General features: G+C 39.9%; 1 protein-coding gene across 2 annotated transcripts; it reads left to right on the top strand.

The window, feature by feature from the left end:
- Window positions 1-289: 289 nt before the first annotated feature.
- On the top strand, window positions 290-21024 carry fntb (farnesyltransferase, CAAX box, beta). Of its 2 annotated transcripts, XM_037085733.1 has the most exons (13): window positions 290-380; window positions 526-814; window positions 2448-2512; window positions 6081-6153; window positions 7296-7387; window positions 9622-9768; window positions 10800-10883; window positions 12975-13061; window positions 13158-13287; window positions 16522-16654; window positions 18091-18202; window positions 18383-18497; window positions 20551-21024. In XM_037085733.1, the coding sequence occupies exons 2-13, from the start codon at window positions 716-718 to the stop codon at window positions 20716-20718; spliced, it is 1305 nt and encodes a 434-aa protein (XP_036941628.1). In that variant the 5' UTR covers window positions 290-380; window positions 526-715; the 3' UTR covers window positions 20719-21024. The 2 variants fall into 2 exon arrangements, with proteins under 2 accessions (XP_036941628.1, XP_036941627.1); XM_037085732.1 differs by having other exon boundaries at window positions 322-814.
- The last annotated feature ends 391 nt before the right edge of the window (window positions 21025-21415 follow it).

Genomic DNA, 21415 nt, shown 5'->3' with positions numbered 1-21415 from the left:
ATTTATATGTGAAAAGTTGTTGTTTTATGTGAAAACCTGTTGTGTTTTAATGAAATTTCGGTGTTTTCTGAAATGTTATTTTGTTTTGACCTCAAAAGCCACCGTAAAAAGGCCATCACACGCAGCCGACTCCATGTTATCTGTGTGAAAATCTAGAAGGGTTCAACTTTGTGTCTTCAAAGTCATGATTGTCCATAAAACTATCTTTTCATGTAAAAGCTTTTTTTCTTCTGAAGAATAATTGACTGCTTATTTTGAAGGCTAAGTCTCACCACTTCCGGTATCATTTTGTTTTGTTTGCGGCTCACTTGGCGCAGATCTAAGATAGAAATAACGCACGCGGTAGCATTTCTTCTTTCGACGTCAGTAATGCTAAAGCGGTGAGAGACTAGAGATGAGATCAAACTAAGACACAGACAAACGCTCTTATGATTACTCAATAGCATATATCTTGTTTTTAAACTTGCGTCAAACACTTTTACAAGAGGCTGTGTGTGCGTTCGCTTGTCGTCTTTCACACTACAGTTGAATGAAGGAGTTTGTTCCCTTGGAGACGCCGTAGCGGCGGCTGTGCGCGCAGTTTCCGCCCACCCCGACCTCAGCAGGAAGCGAGCGGACCACAGTGGAAGTAAGCGAACTATCAAAACAAAGTAACTGCACCTACAGCACCGCATCATTCCCAGCACAACTGAAGCTTACGGCCCATATCATCATCATGGACGGTGTGCCGACCCCTCTGCGATGCTTCAACGAGTGCCACTCCGCGGAAATGTTCGTGGATGACGGGGTGGAATCGGTGACTTCAGTGGAGCAGGTGAGCGGAGGCACAGATTAGCTTCGTTAGGTAATGTGGCTAATGCTAATGCCTTGGATGGAGGTGCGTCTGGAAAAGTGTGATGGAGTTTCAAATGTCTTCAACATTTAATGTTTCTTTACTCATGAAAAAGTCTACAAATTGCGTGAGTAAAAAACAAACAAAAAATAAACTAGTTCGAGCTCGTGAGTTCGCTGTGGTTTAGCTAACCCAAGAGGGCAAACTTTAGCATTAGGTAGCTAGCATTCTACCTTAAATGGATTAGGAATGAATTAATTTAGCTGTTAGCTAAGTAACTTAAACAGTCAGGCCAGAGGAAGGACGGACACCATGTGAATCTATTGTACGACTGTTTCCGTGACTCCAACAAATATATGAATTGACGTTGGATATCTAACCAAGTGTTAAGTTACATAGATTCAGGTCCAGTAGAAGCGTATCATAAATATAACGTCACCGAAGGCACCAAATATGATGTTATGCTGTATTTATTTGTCTTAATTTAAGGTGGACAATGTGTGTTAGTTATTGACATTTATCAAGTCCCACCATAAATGTGCTGGCCTTAGCTCAACCACTAATTTGAATCCATCAGCTGATAAAGTACAAAGAAACTGCAGCATATAACTGCCAAAGATAAGTCTACACAAGCCATTGTGTAGTGTTTCCAATGGAGTTGTCAAGTTTATCTGATCTGCCCTCATTACCCACAATGCAATTTGGTGACAGACTGACATCACTGAAGGTCAATATAACAGATTACACACAGCTTCTTCTGGAGCCACAATAGGCTTTATACTACTCTCTTTGCAGTAGTGCTCCCTGACCTGTAAACACTTTGATGTATACATTTGTTGGAGTTACCCTTTAATGATACACTATCAAATCTTTAATTTCAAGCACATTCTCATTTCAAATCTACTCTAAGTAGGGATTGACAGATTAGTGCAGATTAGTGCCAATTATTGTAGTATTATCAGTGATTTTCCCATCAGATTGCAGACAAAATAAAGAAATTGAAAATGTTCTACTTTGGCACACTCACACAAAACATTTGATTGTTGACATGTCACAATTACTAGCCTATCGACGCTGAATAATCTAAATTTGTAAAGTGACTTGTAGCTATGTGAATCAGATGAATGTAGTAGGGAGGAAGAATAAAGAAGCAGAAAAAGGAAATATCTGAGTAAATTGTACTTTGAAATTTAGGGTTTAATTTTTGCAGCAAATGAGTTGATTTTTACTCTCCTTGATTTCTGATCATTGGTATTGGTATTTGCCATGAAAGCGCCATATTAGTCAACCTCTAACCTTATGTAACACTAGACTAGATTACCAATAAATGTCAAATGAAATTTGTCACAGTGTTTTGGGTGACGAAAAATGTTCATAAAACACAAAATAAAATGTCACCAAATAAACACTGAAGCGAAACACTGCAATATCCCTCACCAGTTTTCAGTCCTGCATGTGATGTTTGTACAAAGCATACATGTGCTCTCTGTTTGGCTAATGATAATACCCAGCTGATGAAAAGGCTGAGTTTTATTATTGGGACTCTTTAGCTCTTGACATTCCTCTTAATGACCGTTTACACCCCCATCTTTCCTGTCGTTTTCTTTTTTACTAGAAAAAAGTGGAACACAGCATTGAAGAAGTCATCAGTGTTTACAAGCAGATACACAGCTTACCGCAGTAAGTATTTAGAGTGTCTGCATGCTGTTGAAATATTGTACTGTAACAGTATCTTTTAACAGTATTTTTTTTTAAATGATAAATCAATTAGTATTAATCTCTGAAATGTCAAAAAAGCTCATTAGACATCTTAAAGTCATTCTTTTGTCAAACCAACAGTACAACATTTTGTTGATTGAAGTTTTACATTGACAGAGCTTTTTCACTTCTTTCACTTTCAAGACTCTTGGAAAAATGATGCATCTTTGAGTCATTTTCACCATAATTCTTATGTTAGGATTGCTCCATAAGCTCCAAGTTGTTTCCCATTAGTGGTTGTGATGATGTTACACACTTCTTAATGCTTACCATAATTCACTAGAAAATCTGCTCCAGGAAGTACTCTGTCCCACATACATTATTTCAGCCGTCAAAACACTAAGTCTGATTAGATATATGCATTATGAAATACTCGCGGGGAGACTCAAACCAGGGCTGCTGAAATACATTACTTTATGAAATATTAAGCATTATGAAATATTGCATTGGAGCTAAATTATTTATGTAATACTTTTTTTTAAAAAAATACCCAGGAATGCAATACTTATTCTGTGATGTGTGTGTCTTTTATGAGATGTAGAGCAGAATTATCTTTGTGTAAAAGACAGAGAATGATGTTGCCTTTGCTTCAGACACGTCTCTGTCAGGTCAGAAATAAGTACAATAATTATGTGAAATCAGGACATTAATTGGTCTGACCTTAGCTCAGTATATCACGAAAGCCTTTTAATAGTGTATAAAATCATTACGTGACCAATAATTTGGTCAGAAAATGTGTAGCTCCAGCACTGATCATTATCTATTCACAGGCCTCTCATAATGTTGACTACATTTGCTGCCATTATGAGACCTTTATAAGAACACTGCTCATTGGCTGTGGCTGCTTTTGATCACAAACACCTGCTGTGTGCCAACAGAGACTGCTGCACGCGCTGATGTGTGATGGCTGTTATCTGAATGGTGTGTTGATCAGCCCACATACTTTGCTCCTGCTGTCAGCTGTCATCAGTCCGCTCTTAATGGGGTGACTCATTTCATTTCTATGACAACTGCGCGGACCTGAATGTCAGCGATGTTGCAGCCAATGTGGAGATACATTTGGTTCCATTACAGGATAAATGTTATTCTTACATTGAGTAGTCATCTTCCGTTTTCTGTTTGCAAGCTTAGATTTCAACTTCGGTATTGTTGTGTTTTGTCCTCAGTTGATGCTGGAATGTAACATTTTATATGACAGATTAGATTTTTTTTTTTTTTATCTTAAATCTATACAAATTCTGGTGCAGGTTCAGGTTTTTACAATTTTCATATAAATGTTTTCATAATGAAAAATACGTTTTGTGTTTGTTACCTTAGAATGAGCCTTTTATATCTACAGAGGGAGCCTTGCACATTTTAGGTTCTCCTACAGGCTTGGAAGGGGAGGGTGAGGTAAAGGGTTATTTATTTGGTTGCAGTCTGCAACCTCACCACTAGATATCACTACATCCTACACACGGAAGTTTTAATTCAAGTTGTTAAAAATTTTCTTTACGTGATTTGGTGGTGGTATGAAGTAGATAGAAGTAATGGGTGAAGAAACAAAGAGGCACTTTTTGTGTCCTTTATTCGAAAGGGCAGGTTATTCGTATTTTTTTTAAAGGTTGTCATATCTTTCTGTAGCTTCCCATTAGTCTTAGCTAGTTATTACAATTTTGGTTAGGGAATACCAGTATTATCGATAAGTCAAAATGCTTTTACATCAAGCCCATCTGAAAAAGTTTTTCTCATGGGATGTGGCATTTTCTGCATGATGTTGTTGTTATAAATAAACCTCAGCCCACCTCATGTTCCTCAGAGCTACAGGTCTCTCTGCGACAGGATGACGTGTATACTTTGGCTGATAAAATACAAGAATAAAGAGTATGTGTGTATATATATATATATATATATATATATATATATATATATATATATATATATATATATATATATATATATATATATATATATATATATATATATATATATATATATATATATATATATATATATATATATATATATATAAAATATAAATCCCACCTCCATGCTAACACTTTGTTCTCTCACTCTTCATCTGGAATTGCTCTTTAAATCTCTTGAAATTCTTTCTGCAGTACATTCATTTAACGCTTTAGATATATTTTCTTTAAATACTGCTTCCTTGCATGAAGACCTTTGCACACTGCCATGTAAAAAAAGATAGATATGATAAGATATGATTTTGGTGGAGAAAATCCTCCCATTTTGTTTTCATGTGACATTTATTCAACCTCGGAAAAAGCTTTGATTTCCCTCAGGTTGTTAAACCACCAAATGAGCACAAAAACAACTGAGGACGTGACCTTGCTGTGTCAGTGGTAGCTACAATGCATCCCTTTATACTCCAGCTAAAAGTCACAAGAAGAAAGTTGCATTATCAGCCAATTATGCTACTTAAACGAAGATGAGACTGCTGAAATATAATCAATTTTTAAGCGGATGCCTTTGCAAAAAACAAACCCTACAATTTAGTTAGAAATTGGAAGTTTATTATTCAGCTTCAAACATCAGAGTATTTGTTCCCCTCTTTTTCAAGCTGCTCAATTTGAGACTGAGATTATAGGTTTTGATATACCATAGCCTGATCTGCTCTCAACATTTAAACAGCCAAGTTGAATACTCGTCTTTATGAACAATACTGTAGTGGGCGGACTGGCTTTTAGCTGCTTCGTATTCGTCCTGTTCTCCCCGCCTGATTGTTGTTGTGTTGCAGAATTGCTGCTGTGAAACTTCAGGGCAGCGATCTGTGACTAACCCTGTGTAGGTAGAGTGCAATTACAATCGTCGTGGCAAACACTGCGCAAAAAGGGCAGGCGAGGAATTGGACCGGGTGGGTGGTGGCGGTGATGGGGAGGGAGGGAGGGGGCATCAGCTGTTTTTGACTCACTGACACGCATTAATGTGTTTGTGTGTTAGAAGCTACAGATGCAGATGAAAGTTGCACTGCTGTTCCTGTGGAGCACTCTGAAATTAAAATGATGAAAGGGCACTGTGTGTGACTGGAGATCAATAAAATGTAATTCAGTTTTTTTATTTCTAAAGCTAAAGTGTCACACAATTTCTGGTTCCACCCTCTTTATATATCTCAATTTGTCACTTTTCTTTGTCATGTATGATTGTAAATGAAGAGTCTTTGGGATTTGGACTGTTGGCTGAACAAAAGTAACTGTTAGCACGTCACTTTGAGCGTAGATATTGATATTGATATTGATATTTCTAATAGGTAAAGTAAAAATGTTTATGTGACATGATCGCGTGTAAAGCAAACGGAGAGGTTTCTTAAAAAAATTTCTTTATGTGTTATTATGACTTGAGGTTACACATGATACACAAAAGTCAAGTAGCAAAGGCCAAGAGCTGCATTTTTACAGAGGAGGTTCTTTTAACTGTTTCTTAAATATGTGTTGTCATTTGACAGTTGCATTCAGCCTTTAATCAATCCTTCTGTCCTGTGTTTGGTCTGCAGGCCGACGTTGTTGCGGGAACAACACTACCAATATCTCAAGAAGGGCTTACGTCACTTATCAGATGCTTATGAGGTATGTATTTCAAAACATTTTAGGTGAGAAATAGACAAACAGGATCTTGGTTTATATTTGTTCATATAGCTATTTCACTAACTTTCACTCACTATTGCAGCTGAACAGCACACTAAAATACCAATGTTTCTGCATTTTAGTTGAGAAATAGGCAGCATATCAACAGAATCCTGGTTTGTAGGTCATCACCAATGCCTAGTTAGGACAGTTTGGTCGGATTGCTCAATTGATATGGAATATAGTCTTTGTGTATGTGGACACATACTCACAAAATGCAGGACAATAGTCTGTAGTGGATAAACAGCCCTGTAATCCACCAGAGGATGTTTTTTTAGGGTTTTTGCGCGCAAAAAAAGGAGAGAGGCTCTGGATGCGTACAAAATGCAAAGTTTGTTTATTTGCATAAACTATATAAATAAAACATACCATCATTGTAGTGATGCAAGCTGTGAAACCTAATGAAACATACTGTAAAACCTTGAACTGAAGTTCACCCTGAGGTTGCATTAGTTCCTGTGTGTCCGTAATAACCAGTGTAGACCTGAAGGGCGGTCACACTCACTGCCTCTGGATGTGTGTCCGATTGGTTCGCCCTGCTGGAAAAAGAAAAACCACTGTACTCACTTTGCAAAAAAATATGCTTGTCTGGTTTCAGGAGGGTCACCTCACCTGTTTTTGTGTGGGCGTGTGTGCGTGTGTGCGTGCATGCGTGCGTGTGTGTGTTAGCTGTTCTATACTTTGGCCAGAAAAAAAGATGGCAAGGAGCATGTGTTCTCTGCCCAGCCTCCAGCTCCCTGTCAGACTGATTTGACTGCAGATTTGATCATTTTCTTGGTTTCCTTTGAAGTCGCATTGACAGCAACGGTGCTGCAGTGTTGGAAAAATTGGCAATGGAAATTCAAAGCTGCGTCACAACATTCTGTTATATAAAAACAGTACAAACAATTATATTGTTTATATTATGAACACCATTACATGTTCACCAGGTGGTCTGATATTTTTACAATTTGTCAGCTATTATTTTCCTCCTCTGTCTGTGTGTCCACTCTGGCTCCGGCCAACTGATCTCATCTTTTACTGCTCTAATTGGTCATCTGATGCCCATCTGATCATGTGATGTGTGTGTGTCTTTGTGAGAGCAGTGTCTGGATGCTAGCAGACCGTGGCTTTGCTTCTGGATCCTTCACAGTCTGGAGTTACTAGAGGAGCCCATTCCTGCTGCTGTAGCCTCAGAGTGAGTCACGCAGACGTACACAAACACACACACACACACACACACACACACACACACACACACACACTCACACACACTTGGACTGTACAACTAAGCACTACCAAGGGGCATTAATGGAGCCAGATAAAGCCTGTGCGGTGCCAAGGACTTTTTTATTATTTATTAGCATTAAATTAGACTCCTAATTACTGTAGTCAAGCAAATGCTGTTCGAATTCCAAAGTTTGATAGATAATTAACTGTAGCAGGTCCAACTGCAACAATAGTAGAAGCTGTAGTCATGCTTTATTGTGTGCTGCAGTATATCTATTATGTGTTTTATAATGCTAATGCCCTACACACATGGATTTGTATGACGCAATGTTTTTTTTTCCTTGGTGTTGTTTGATTAATTTATGGGCATTCAGCAGTGTTTCACTAACCAGCTAGTGATACATTCCCAAATTCACCTAAAACAATATTTATATGTATATTAGAAATTATATCCAAATATGATGATGATAATGATTATCCTACGCACTACCAGGCTTTGAGTCGCTCAGTACAGCATACAACGCTCAATTTAGAACATGATGTTTTACCAAATCTACTCACAGACCACGAGGGGGCTCTTGCGGAACACAGTTGGCGGATGGCTGGCCTACAGGAATACACATTAAACATGTGAAAATGACAACATTTATTTCCAACAGGTCACAAGATGTTACATGTCCAGTGTGTGGGATGTAGCAGCATCTAGTGGTGAGGCTACAAGTTGCAACCAACTGAATACACCTCTTCTCACCAAACCTTATTGTACAGGGTTTCTCAAACCTATTAATTAACTGATTTCTAGTGAAGGGCAGGGGTCAATAAAAAAATTAAGATTAACATCTCACCAATTAATTGATTAATTTCCCATCTCTGGTGGCAATTTGCTGTGACTTTTTAAATATGTATTTTTTTAATCTGCCAATGTAGAAATTATCGGGATACAGTTATCATTGTGCTGTAGTGAAGTAATAACAAATGAGACTAACTTCGGTAAGAGTTTGATTTAGCAACTGGCTCTGCTGGGGGTAGCACTCTCCTACTGTTGATCTGATTGGTTGAAGTTAGCCTGTGATAGATGTTGTTAGACAGCTGGTTCACTTTTCAAAGTGCAGTTTCTAATCTGATTTAACTGCACATGCCCAGTTTATATTTCTCCTCCATTTTTCCACTATAGCATTAGGATAGCATTTGTTTCCCTTATTGTTTCTACATCAGCAATGATTAACCATAATTTGTATCTGTAATCTAACACCGCACTAATCAGTGATCATGGCGCTGATGCAAGTAGCAATGAAATAACGTTTTAAATCAACTTAACTTACCGCATGTCGTCAACCCCCGTCCCCCCGGTCTCTTTCCCTTTCCTGTCTTTCTACTGTCAAAATAAAGGTTTCTGTGCCAATCAACAAGTCTGAAAGAAGTATTGAGCAGAACAGGCAGGTGTATGCAGCTGTAACATTAAACCATGGTGCTCTTATTGTCACCAGAATGCCTCTCGATTAAATTACTGCCAGTCTGAAGTAACACTGCAAACCCCGAAGCGAGTGGCGATGCCAGACTGCCAACCCACACTCTCATTATTACTGCAAGGGGTGCCAACTCACCGGCTGGCACTGCCCAGCGCCAGTGTGGCATGCACACACACACAAACAGAGGCCCTCTTCAAGGATTTCTAACAATGCAACCTACAACAGATTGCTCTCTCTGTCCCATGAAGTGTACACTGTTCTTAGGTCAGTATTGGCACCGGACCGGTTGGCCAAAGTTAATGTAGGTTTCTCTTCCAACTCAGTTGGCTCAAGTCGCGCTCGCAGCTTTGTGATTTCTCTCCATGGCGGAGGATGAAGAGGACGTTGATGTGAGAAGCAGCTTTGTGCACGAATGCCGAAAAGAAAGGAAGCTGTGGTTGAGGAGGTCTCAGCTCGGTGCCACATCAGCAAGATGCCTGAGCCAGTGGTGTTCACTTTACAGCCTGCTGACTGTAGGCCTGAAATGCAGATCATTTGGTGGATTTATGCTGCTGTTTGTGTGTAATGTGTAAGAGAATTGGTTTGTCTGAGTGAGATTTTTAGAAAAAAGTGCTTGCATTTGTTTTTGGATCTAATGGGAAACCATTTCTTTAAGCAGACACTCACATGTACATCCTGAACTACAACGAAACATTGTTTTGGGGCATAACTTTATTTTTTCTTCCCTCCACAGTGTGTGTCAGTTTCTGGCTCGCTGTCAGAGTCCGACTGGGGGTTTTGCTGGAGGACCAGGACAACACGCCCACCTTGCACCTACTTATGCTGCTGTCAACGCCCTCTGTATCATCGGCACAGAAGAGGCCTATAATGTTATAAACAGGTACAGTCTCTGTATTAGACTACACAGAGTAAAGGTGTCTACAAAAGCAGACTTCAAAAAGATTCACTGGTTGATATTTTGTATAGTACAGACTTCAAACTAAACCCTAACCCAGCATTTATAGTTATGATTAAAACATATAACCAGAGTTGATATGAACAGTCGGTTAAAATGATTAGAGTGACTATATAAATTGATTACTTTGGGAATAAAAGAATACATTAAACTTTATTGTTCAGAGATGCATTTTTAGTAACAATTTAGATGTGAGGATAGATAGATAGATAGATAGATAGATAGATAGATAGATAGATATTCGGTTCCAGTACCTTTAACGTACTTACATGATTTCTGTTTTAAAGCTTCACTCAAGTTATTTGAATGTAAAACTTTAGCATAGTGCCAAGTGAGATAGTAAACAGCTTTGTAGAGTGCACATTTTGTCCTCAGCAGTATTTTGAATCTACAAAACTCGAGACATTTTATTTTTTTTAACTTAAGGCTCAAGAAAATCACTTCAGATGCCAAGATCAGCAGTTTGTCATGGTGACTTTGTCGGAGAGAGATAACTCGGAGTTCAACAATTTGCTGCAGATAGTAGAATTAGAAATACGCCTTGTGCCTTCTGAGTGAAAAAGATTTAGATTCTAACATAACTTTAACGAGAGCTTTTTTCCGTTGGATCAGTTTCATGGAATAAAGTGATTATGAGCATTCCCGCATTTTGAAGCTTTTAATCAGTGGCTGTCTAATGATGTTTAGAATTCAGTGTTCGATGATGAAGGACTTCAGGCAGAATATTGTGGGCATATCGTATGAACCAGCAGCCGAGCATGAAGAGTTGACGATTACATGATGTTTTAATACTAATTTCTGCACTTATTCTGTGAAACTGTTAACATTTGTGTGCTGCCTTTTTATTAGTGCTTGATTACATTTCAACCATTCCCCTCCCCCCTTATCTCCTTCACCCAAACCATATCCTCGTCTCTCCTGCTCCTCTTCTCACCACATATATGTCTGGTCTCCAGGGAGAAGCTGTTAGATTTCCTATGGTCAGTGAAGCAGCCAGACGGCTCGTTCGTGATGCACGTCGGAGGGGAGGTGGATGTCAGGTGAGCACCAGAAGACGCCAGCTGTTTGTTCCATTTCTTCCTTTTTATTCTTGGTGTAGCACTTGGTTTGTCAGCGCCACACAAAAAGATCCATAAAGCACCAAAATAAAAAACACACATCGCAGTTTTAATTACGCGCATATTCAGTATCTCGTTCTTGTGTATTTGTTGTGTGCCAGTCAAATGAATTTTAGTCGTTTCACCAAATAAGTGGGACATTTCTGAAAACTAGGCCTCTTTTTATCTCTCTTTCCTTTGTTGCTTTTTTATCTTCCCTTTCAGTGTTGATAGAAGAAGAGAAATACCCACATCTCTCTTGCATAAGAGTGAATTTATTTTATTTGAGTTTCTGTGTGTCAGGTCTTCTCCCTTTTGAATCTGTTATGTGGAGCAGCAGGGTTTTAATGAGCAGCTTTGAGGTGTCGTCTTTTCTTTCAACAAAGAACCGAAAAAAAGTCAAAGTAACTTTCTTGCTCTCAGAGGGGGCTGCTCTCGCTTGCCAACCAATTAATGCGCCACCATCGTTATGTTTTATTTCAACTCTTTTCCCCTCACATGGGTTCGCTTATCTATCGCCGCCCTGTGAACACTTTGCATCTCCAAAATGTCAACTTTTGGTTAACAGCCTTGCATTAATTCCTGAGGTAATCCAGTGGGTTTATCGGCATAGAGAAGCAGAAGGATTTGCTTAAACCCACTTTTCGTTTAGGATAAGATTGGTGATATTCAATATTTTACTACCATCTACAAATCCCTTGAAAAGACCAAAACTAACAATGAACTTAGCCGACTAAAGCCTTCTGCTCCATAGACCTATATTATCCATAAACACGTTCCTTCATTGGCATGAACGCGGCCATTGATGCAAGTCAGTCACACACACGCCATCCTGCTGCGGCCAATACTCACCAGAGCAGTAAATGTGGATTAATCTGCAGCTAAAAATAGTGCATTTGTGCAGTTGGGACTATTTACTACTGTTTGAATAATGTTTGCTAAATTGCCAAGTGTGTGTTTCTGGAAAGAACTGAGCCTGGAAAAAAAGGAACTATTTATTTTTGGCCCCTATTAATAACAGGATATGGAATATATTATACAAGGTTCACATGTTAACCATTTACTAGGCCCTTATTAGCATTAATAGTACTAAGACCTATATGATAACAGCTAATTTCACATAATATATTTTAAAGATAAGTCAATATCCTGTAGTTTCTGTACAACTGAGGGTAAATAAAAGAGTTAAGATGGAGTGAGCAAAGATGATTTAATGTTCCAGTGCTCTAATGCGATTTGTCGTGTAGGTTGTAGATGTTTGTCTTCTCCCTGTTTGTCCTTCTTCTCCTTCATCGTCTTCTTCTCCACAAACCACCTTAAAAGGTCCATTCTGCCACCTGCTGCATACTGTTACAAACCACATTTATGAAGTTTTAGTAAGGTAAAATATCTAAAGCTTATGGGGTGAAACTTGTAATGGTCTAGTACTAGTAGAAAGTGGTCCTGCAGAATGAGGCATTATTAAGCATTTTAACATGACTGATAAAGTGCCAATATGCTACTAACATGTATGTTAATGAGCGACTACTCCATGGTTTCTGTTTCTGCCCTTAATTAAAGAGTTGCCGCTGTCTTCGCACTATAGTTAGTGAGGCGTTGTCACCGGCAATGCTGCTATTTTCCACAAAACCAGTAACGACGTGTGATATCATGTTCAACTACACCACTCACCTTCACTGTAATGATGATATGTCACAGAGGATGCTTGTTAGATTGGTAAATTCACTGCTGTTTCTGCTCTCTTTAGGGGACTGGTTGATTTTGATTATAAAGATAAATTAGTATGAGCCTCATCTTTGACTTCCAAGGTTCAAATCTTTACAGTTTTCTTCCAGCAGAGTAAATCTAAAGACATAAAAGCCATGAGCACTTCACAGTATGACCGGCTAAAACACAAACTGGATGTTTATATTTGGTGTGCTGGCAGTCTAAAAATACGATGCTTTGGAAGATATCATGTAAGTGTAGGAGGAGACTTCCTGCTCACCCACATCTGTGTTTTCTTCCTTTTTTTTTTTTTTTTTTTTTTTACAGGAGCGCATACTGTGCAGCTTCTGTAGCATCGCTCACAAACATCCTCACGCCGAAGCTGTTTGAGGACACGACCAACTGGATCCTCAGGTACAACCCACTCATATTGATTTAAGACCGTTTCGTGCCTCCATTTTGTCCATAAACCAGAGAGTGTGTTTTATTGACCGTTTCCTCTGTCTCCAGCTGTCAGAACTGGGAGGGCGGTCTGAGCGGGGTGCCAGGTTTGGAGGCCCACGGTGGCTACACTTTCTGTGGTACAGCCGCCCTCGTCATCCTGGGGAAAGAACATATGCTGGATCTCAAAGCCTTGCTGGTGAGAAAACCCCCCCATCGTTCGACATTTTCACAATAACGGCCACATTGCTTGGTTATTCAAGGAAAAAATAACGGGGATGAGGGGAAACATGAAACACCCCCCCCTCCCCCCCACACACACACACACACACACTCAAAATAACCTGAGGTTCTACTTGGGCTGGAGTTTAAGGACAAAAAAGATGCTATCAGTGTCGGTCACAACAGAGCCTTTGTGCTGCAGCAATATCCCTTTTATAGGCAGCTGAAGGGCCAAGCGGAAACACACAGCTGTGATAAAATAAGAATCAAATGTTGTAACCCAGAGCGAGATTTCATCAAGTCAGAGGTCTGATGATGTCTGCTGAAGAAACGTGTCGGTACAAAACATCAGATTTTCTTTCCGCTTATTTTGTGGTTCATCAGTTTCTGCAACATTTTTTGTCTCATAGAATCATTTTCAGGTGCAGCTGTTAGTGATACTTTGACACTTTTTAGTTCTTTATGACGCCACCAGGCACAGTCTTCTGTCATTTGACTTCTTCTAAAGACATAAGCGGTCAGAACAGCAGCTTTGGGGCTTCAGTGTGGTAAGAGCTATAATGTTGGGTTCAAGGACTCCGCAGCAAAATAGATGTTTTTACGATGTGGCGCTGTTTATGCACCTAGATTGTTCTGGTGTGAGCTGCCAAGTGTTGGAGGTATCTGCTGTAGCGATGTGTGTATTCTCTGCTTGTGGTGCTCAAAGTGCCAGAAAACGCAGTTTAAGGATTAGATTTGCAACACTAATCAATCGTCAGCTTTTAATTATTAATCCAGCCTCTTATGTTTGAATATATCTTGGTTTCTTTACTCCTCTGTGACAGTTAACTGGATATATTTGGATTGTGGACAAAACAAGACATTCGAGGGACGTCGTTTTGGGCATTTCTTTACCATTTTCTGACATTTTATCCACCAGTTTCCTGGGTAGGTTGCTGGGGAAATGAATATAGGTGAAACTTCCTGTGCTGGTAGAACTAGCGTGAGAAAACATCGTAACTGGTGCACTGGCTGCACTGGCTGCACTTTTAAGGCTTTAGAAGCGTAAGGTAAGTGGGCCAAAACAATAATAATAGTGTTGGTAATACTCACACATTTAAGTCCCTATCCAAGACCTTCATGAATGATTAATATGGCATACGAAATTCTCCAAATAAAGAGGATTAGCGACCATGGAAAACAGTGTATAAATAGCACTAAGTGTTTCTCTGTGAGCTTCAGGTCATCTGGGGAAGAAGAGATGGTGTGCATCTCCAGCAGCATTTCTTTTACCAGCTATTTAAAGGAGAAACAAGAGTCTGTTAGGCAATGTTTATGGTCATCATTCAGGATTAAATACCACTTTATATTCAAAGTATCAAGGATGTAAAATGCCCCTCCAGCAACTGCCATCATACTGTCACTATCATCACAGCGTCTATTCAAATTCTGTGTGATCGTAAAGACACATTTGCATGTGAAAACCTGTTTAGGTGGGCCAGTAAAGCATCGCTCCTTCTTTAAACAACCGTGCAGCCGAAGTTTAGCAGTGCACAGCCTCTGGAGTTCCCTGTGTCCCTGTGTGTACCCTGGAGAAGCTCTGCAAACACAGCCTTCTGTCTGGGGGGGTTTAACCTGAGTGTCAGTGGAGCTGGAGGCGACAGGGGGGGGCGGAGGACGGTCCGCTGTGGTTCAGTTAACGTTGTAAGTTGACACCAGGTGGAGAATAACCCCAGCAGCTGGACTCACCTGCTGTACACCATCGCCTCTGCTCACACAAGTCCTATATAGTGCAATAAGTTGCCAGAAAAATAATCTACAGAAATCAAGAATTAATCAATAGATGAACATAATCAACAATGAAAACAGATTATCTGTGGCCCTAATTTGTTGTCGTTCTTTGTTTTATAGAATTGTAAATAAAATGTCTTCCCACAAAACAAGACATTTGAAAATGCTTCGATGGGGTTTTAAAAAATGATGACTCATTTTTCAACACATTTTTTAGCCCCAGCTTTCAGAGCGAGTGGAGACTAAAAATGCCTTTATCATAGGACGAGAACACATCTGTCTGAAGAATCTCGCCTCAGATCTGCAGCAGCACTACAATGATTTATATACGGCATAGTTCTTCTTATTGAACAACCATTTTGTTCCCTGAACATTATGCAGTATTTGAGTGGGTGTGAACAAAAATGGCTTTTATGAAGTTGTCCTTTCTCGAGCGAAGATGGAGCAGGATGAGTCACGCGCTGTAACACCAGCCCCAGTTTTCATCCCCGAGAGAACGAATTAATCATTAACATTCAGAAAAGATTCACGTTGATGGCAGCACTCGGATTTATGTGGCCTTGTTGTATTTATTCCTCCGCATTACTGACGTTCCATAATCAAGGATGCCAGTGAACAATCTGGTGAAGAGCGGAGACATTTGTGCAAACAAGTAAAAACAATGACGGCTTTTTTTTTTTCTTTTTTTTTTAAAGAGCGCTGCCGGTCAGGTGTAGAGGAAAGGGAAGCCGCATGTTTCCCACAGTGCCGCCTGGTCAATGAGTGATCAGTCTGTCTGTCATAATTAAACACACACTCTCAGCTGCGGCACGCGTGAAGCATTTATGATGTAGATTTACTGATCAGAGACATCATGTCACATTTCCAGAGCATTTGTGGGAGAATGATATTTAACGTCTCTCTACTAGATAAAACTTAGTTATTCTTACTTGCATTGAACACGACGCACATTTCTAAGCACAAAATGAGCCCCTGAGCTAACGCTAATAAGATAAACACTGTCCTCCCTCTTCCCTCTGACAGATTAGACCCCAGCTGGTGTCAAACCCAATGTTCTATAATTACTCAATCCAAGCCATTGACGCTGGATGCGCACCAATTAACGGTTTCCATGACAATGATATTACAAATTCCCCTCCCACTTTGACAATTTTAACACACCGCCTTCCTTCCTTTCTTCTCCTGCGTCTCTGCCTCTGGTCCCGTGAGGTCCTGGGGGGGGTTTCAGAACTGCTCTGTCACTCCAAGGGTTCAGGAGGGTTTAACATCCTCCTTTTAATTAAAATCTAAACGGCGATGCCCTGTGTGCTGTGTCAGTTTTTCCCCATGGTATTGGAAGTGGTGTTAAGTATCGATATTTTTCAGGGTATTGCGTCGCAGTTGGAAATTCCAGCATGGTGACAACACTAATGCATGCTAAACGTGTGTCTGTCCTCCTCAGCGGTGGGTGGTCAGCAGACAGATGCGTTTCGAGGGAGGCTTCCAGGGCCGCTGCAACAAGCTGGTGGACGGCTGCTACTCTTTCTGGCAGGCTGGACTCCTGCCTCTACTCCACAGAGCCTTATTCAAAGAAGGTACTGTGTCTTCATAGTTAAGGCCTGAGGTCAGGAGTGCTTTCTAACAAAGTGTGCATCGTGAGATGTAAAAACTGTCCAGTTGGTGCACTTCTTTTCTACTCAAAACTCAGATCACTGCTGTTTTTCTAACCCTTCTCTCCCTGAAAGTCCACTAAGTGTCGTTTTTCTCCACTTACATGGGAGAAATTTCTTCAACTGGCTTGAGAATTTGACAAAACATGGTTTTGCTCACAATGAAAAAAAAACTCCTTCCAGATCTTAAGTGTAATAATCAGGTTTTCTTGTGGAAGTGAGAATAATCTTTCCTCCATGTAAGTGAGTTACACAAAGGGAATTTCAGCTGTTGGAAATATACCACTGGCTGTTTTTAACTTGAAACCGGACAATTTTAAGTGAGTTTCACATAGTTTATCTCCTCGCACAGTTTAAAGTTTGTCGATCGCAATTTGCAGTTAATGACATCTTCAAGCAGTGCTCAGAAAATGAAAATTACAAGCAGAATTGCAAACAAAGCTGCTGCTGATGTTCCCTGTTTGACCACATTATAGGAAACATTCAGCTCATTTTCAGGGTTATAAAATCATTCAGGGGATATTAGTAGAATAAGTTCTCATGCTGTAGTGCTCAAAAAACACAGCCTATTTTATACTCCCCCTCTGTCTGAGCTCCTGTCTCTGTTTTTGCAACTATGTAGAACATCTGGTAGCGAATCCATCGTAATGTCACCAAGTCACAAAATTAAAGGCTGGACTAATGATGAGGCAGCAGTGGTTTTTTGTGGGCGGGAGCAGCTTCTGTTTGGCACGGACTTTGATTTTTTTGACATGATTTTTAAGATCTTGCACATACACAAGAAACACTGAAGGAAAGTAATATTATCTGTAAAAAAAAAAAAGTGTATATTAAGTTTAAGTTTTAGTATTTAAGTTAAATTTAGTTGCGGGTCACTGCGGAGCATCTTAGAAGCAACAGCTAACCACCGTTTTCAACGTTAGGATCAGACGTTCATCTCTTGTGAAGCAACACTTCACTAGTACAGAAAATGAATAAATAAAATTGATGAATAATAACATGTTTAAAGGGGCACTAGGTATATTTTGAGAAGAAATTACAACTCAGAAATGTAAGACTGTGAAAAACAGAGGCAATTTTCTTTTTCATCACTAAATAAACAAGCTGGTTTCAGGGTCTGCCAAATATAAACACAGTAAAACAATTTGAAACCGTCTCCTATGTGGTCAGTTTGTTCATTCAGTCATGAAAACAAAGAGTGTTTTTGTTTTTTTACATGTTTAAATGAGTTCTCCCCCCAAAACTACATGATGCACCTTTAACCTAGACTACACTAGTGCGTCTGGTGCTGACTAGCGAGAGTAGCAGCCGTCAATGAGTCTGAAATGAGATTGTTGAATGCGATTGGTCTGTTTGTTCAGGAGAGTCCGAGCTGAGTCGGCAGCGGTGGATGTTCGAGCAGCAGGCCCTGCAGGAGTACATCCTCCTGTGCTGTCAGAACCCAACAGGGGGCCTCCTGGATAAGCCTGGCAAGTCAGTTCCACACCATCTGGACACACACACACACACACACACACACACACACACACACACACACACACACACACACACACACACACATCAAGGCTGCAACACTCTACACATAATCAAGTGTGATTCACTTTGTCGTACTCATGCACATGAGTGTTTCGTGTTGTGCGTCCCTGTGTCCAGGTCCAGAGATTTCTACCACACGTGTTACTGCCTGAGCGGCCTCTCCATCGCACAGCACTTTGGGAACGTGGACCTCCATCATGAGATGATCCTTGGCAGGGAGGAGAACAGATTGGTGAGGGGAAGACGGGTGGATTAATTAAAAAATGGCTTGCTGTCTGACGGGAAAGGATTCATCTTCCTTTAAAAAAAAAAAACACAAGTGGTTAGACTTAAAGAGAATCATCAAAACCTCTTTTATTCTCCGGAAAGACGAGCGTTACTCCTAAAAGTGCTGTTGTCCTTGTTAGCAAATGGTGCGATGATCAGTTTTGATGATCTGATTGGTGTCACAGCGTCTGCAGCGGTAATATTCATCTGCAGGTCCTTGAAAATGAAAAGACAAAAATTCAAGTAAATCAAATTAACTGAGAGCCTTTTTTTAAAAAAGTCTCATCAAAGGCTCATTTTGCCTCTGATGCACTTGAACCCTTTGATTTATTCCACCATGTGGTTAATTATTAAACTGCCGGCTTCTTTTAATCTGCCAGTTTAGCAGAAACATTTGCTATGAATTTAGACAGTCAGAGAGAGAGAGAGGTCGACGCTGGTCTTCATTCCTGCTCCTTTATATGCATCACATGCTTCGTATCTTCAGTGTGACGGTCAAGGCTCCTGATCTTCTCCCACTTTGATGCAGATATAAAAGGAGAAGCAGCGGCTGTTTAGTGGAGTTTTAAGTAATCAAGTTGTGGTTTTACTTGAAAGATGTCAGCGGCCGTGGTGTTGCTTTTATTTCCTGTTTCCTGTTACTCGCACTGACAGCTGGTTACAGTAAATCTGCCCACTGTTACATGCATTTGCATATCACCTCTTCGCAGTGATGGAAATACATCATTTTTTTTACTACTTTAAACTTCCACTCGTCTACGTTTTGGAGTACTACTTAGCACATTTATTGGGTAACTTTAGTTACTTTGCAGATTGCATGTTGCATCAGAGGCAAAGCAGCTTTACTGAGTTGATTGGCAATTATATGCAATTTACCTTTACTTCCCAGCTGTTGGTATGGGTAACCTTCAGGTTTATTAAAGTAATATTTTAACAAGCTTCAACACTGTGAGGCTGAGGATCTATCTCTGTATTGGTGTGGGTCAGAATCTAGGACAGTTTTTTTTTTCCCCCTATGGTCCTTTTACCGAGAAACGTGTGGCAGAGTAGGGATGTTAATGATAAATCGACTCATCTCATCTATCTAAATCCAGTAAAGAGAAAAACTATAGAATGTAATGTAGATGAATAAATACATGAAATGGATATAAAACAAGAATCTGTTCTCTTTTTTGGATACGTCATCAGTTGGGTGTCGGTTCAACTCTGGAAATTCCTGAGGCTTCATCGGTGGCCGCGTTGCGTTATACTGAATTGCACTGTTTTTTTCTGCCGCCACAACACAGGGCTGACGAAATGCAGATTTTAAAAAAAAAAAAAAAAAAAAAAGATTTTCGTTCGATTTCTCAACATACAACGCAAACTTTAACACAACAAAAAATGTCAAAGTGAAGACAAACATGATAAACAGAAACATCTCCCCATGTTGTTTCAAATTGAGTTAGTTTGTTCTGGTCAATAGCGTAGCATATCTTTTCCATGTTGAAATGTAATGTAATGTTCCAGCATTTGAGTATCAGTTTCTTTAATACAGTGAATGAAAAAAGGATAATCCAACTGTGCAGATACTTCACTGTATCCTCTAACATATCTCAAATGTACAAACTGATGAATTAAATTAAAAATCCATCGCCTGAGAGCCTCTGATAGCTGCTGTTCCATCCAACAAAATCCCATAACACTTGGATCAGTGAGAGTTTTTGATTTTCTGTTGGAGGATTGTTTTTGGTCAAGATTTCTTTTCTTAGTTGTAAATTTAACTTCCAGACCTAAAGTCTTCATTGTACTGTATTGTGTTGTTGTACTGTATGGAAAATGCATTTAGATACATTTTTTACTATTTAAGTACAGTTAAGAAGTGTTCAAAGAAATTGTTTGTTTCAGTCTGACGAAATCAATGAAGAGTCTCCGTGAACAGTGGAGTCAGGTCACAGTGAACTCTAATTGTTGAGACGTACAGAGAGGTACAAGTGAAACTGTGAAAAGATTGGATAATGACTTTTTGTTCCCTCCTTTAGGCTCCGACTCACCCAGTTTACAACATTTGTCCAGAGAAGGTGGCTCAGGCCGTGCAGCACTTCCTCCGGCTGCCCGTCCCCGACGTCAACAAGCAGCCCGCTGCTTCCACTGGCGAAAGACCGGAAGATTCTGCCTCCGCTTCCGGATCAGCGGACCATCAGTCCTAGGTAGTCCTCAGAGACGTCACTGCGCGTGGAACCTGCCAACTCTGGGAAAGGACTCGAACCAGCAAACAGCGGTCAGGTCTGTCGTAGACGAGCCCGAAGAAGTGGTTCGAGGGTCGACCCTCAGTAGAAACGAGGGCTGGAGTTTAGGAGCAGTTTGCCTGAGTTAAAGGTCGACAGTCGGTTCTGGACAGCTTCGCATTCAGCTGAGTTTTTGCTTGCAATGCCTCCTATTTTCATTGTCTGAAATAAAAGTGAAACTTTCTAAAGTTACAGTTAACGGAAGTTAATAAAACTTTTTATAATGGTGTTGTGAATTGCTTTATAGCCGTTGAATGAAGGTACACACTTTGGGCACATTGCAGATGAGTCAGTGCTTTAATGGGTTCTGCTAAATAAAAAGAAATCTAAACTAAAAAACATTAGATAAGACTAAAGCAGGGCTGTAACTACAAGGGCTTAGAGGTCAGATCCTCCATTTTGTTGCTGGCACAGTAGAGTTACAATTTTACACATAGTGTATATTGGGGTGTTTTGTTTTGTTTTTAAGCATTGCTGGACTTACATTTTCAATGCTGGAACTCTGGAATATTTAGACCAATTAAAACTTTTGTAATTTTCCAAGCAAAAATGCCAATTTATTGTGAAATTGTTTTTAATGCAGGTTTTGTATAACCAACGACTCGTGCGACTACATACA

Source organism: Acanthopagrus latus, chromosome 22, assembly GCF_904848185.1.
Source record: "Acanthopagrus latus isolate v.2019 chromosome 22, fAcaLat1.1, whole genome shotgun sequence".
Classification (NCBI taxonomy): domain Eukaryota; kingdom Metazoa; phylum Chordata; class Actinopteri; order Spariformes; family Sparidae; genus Acanthopagrus; species Acanthopagrus latus.
This window is presented reverse-complemented; position numbering and strand designations above follow the sequence as displayed.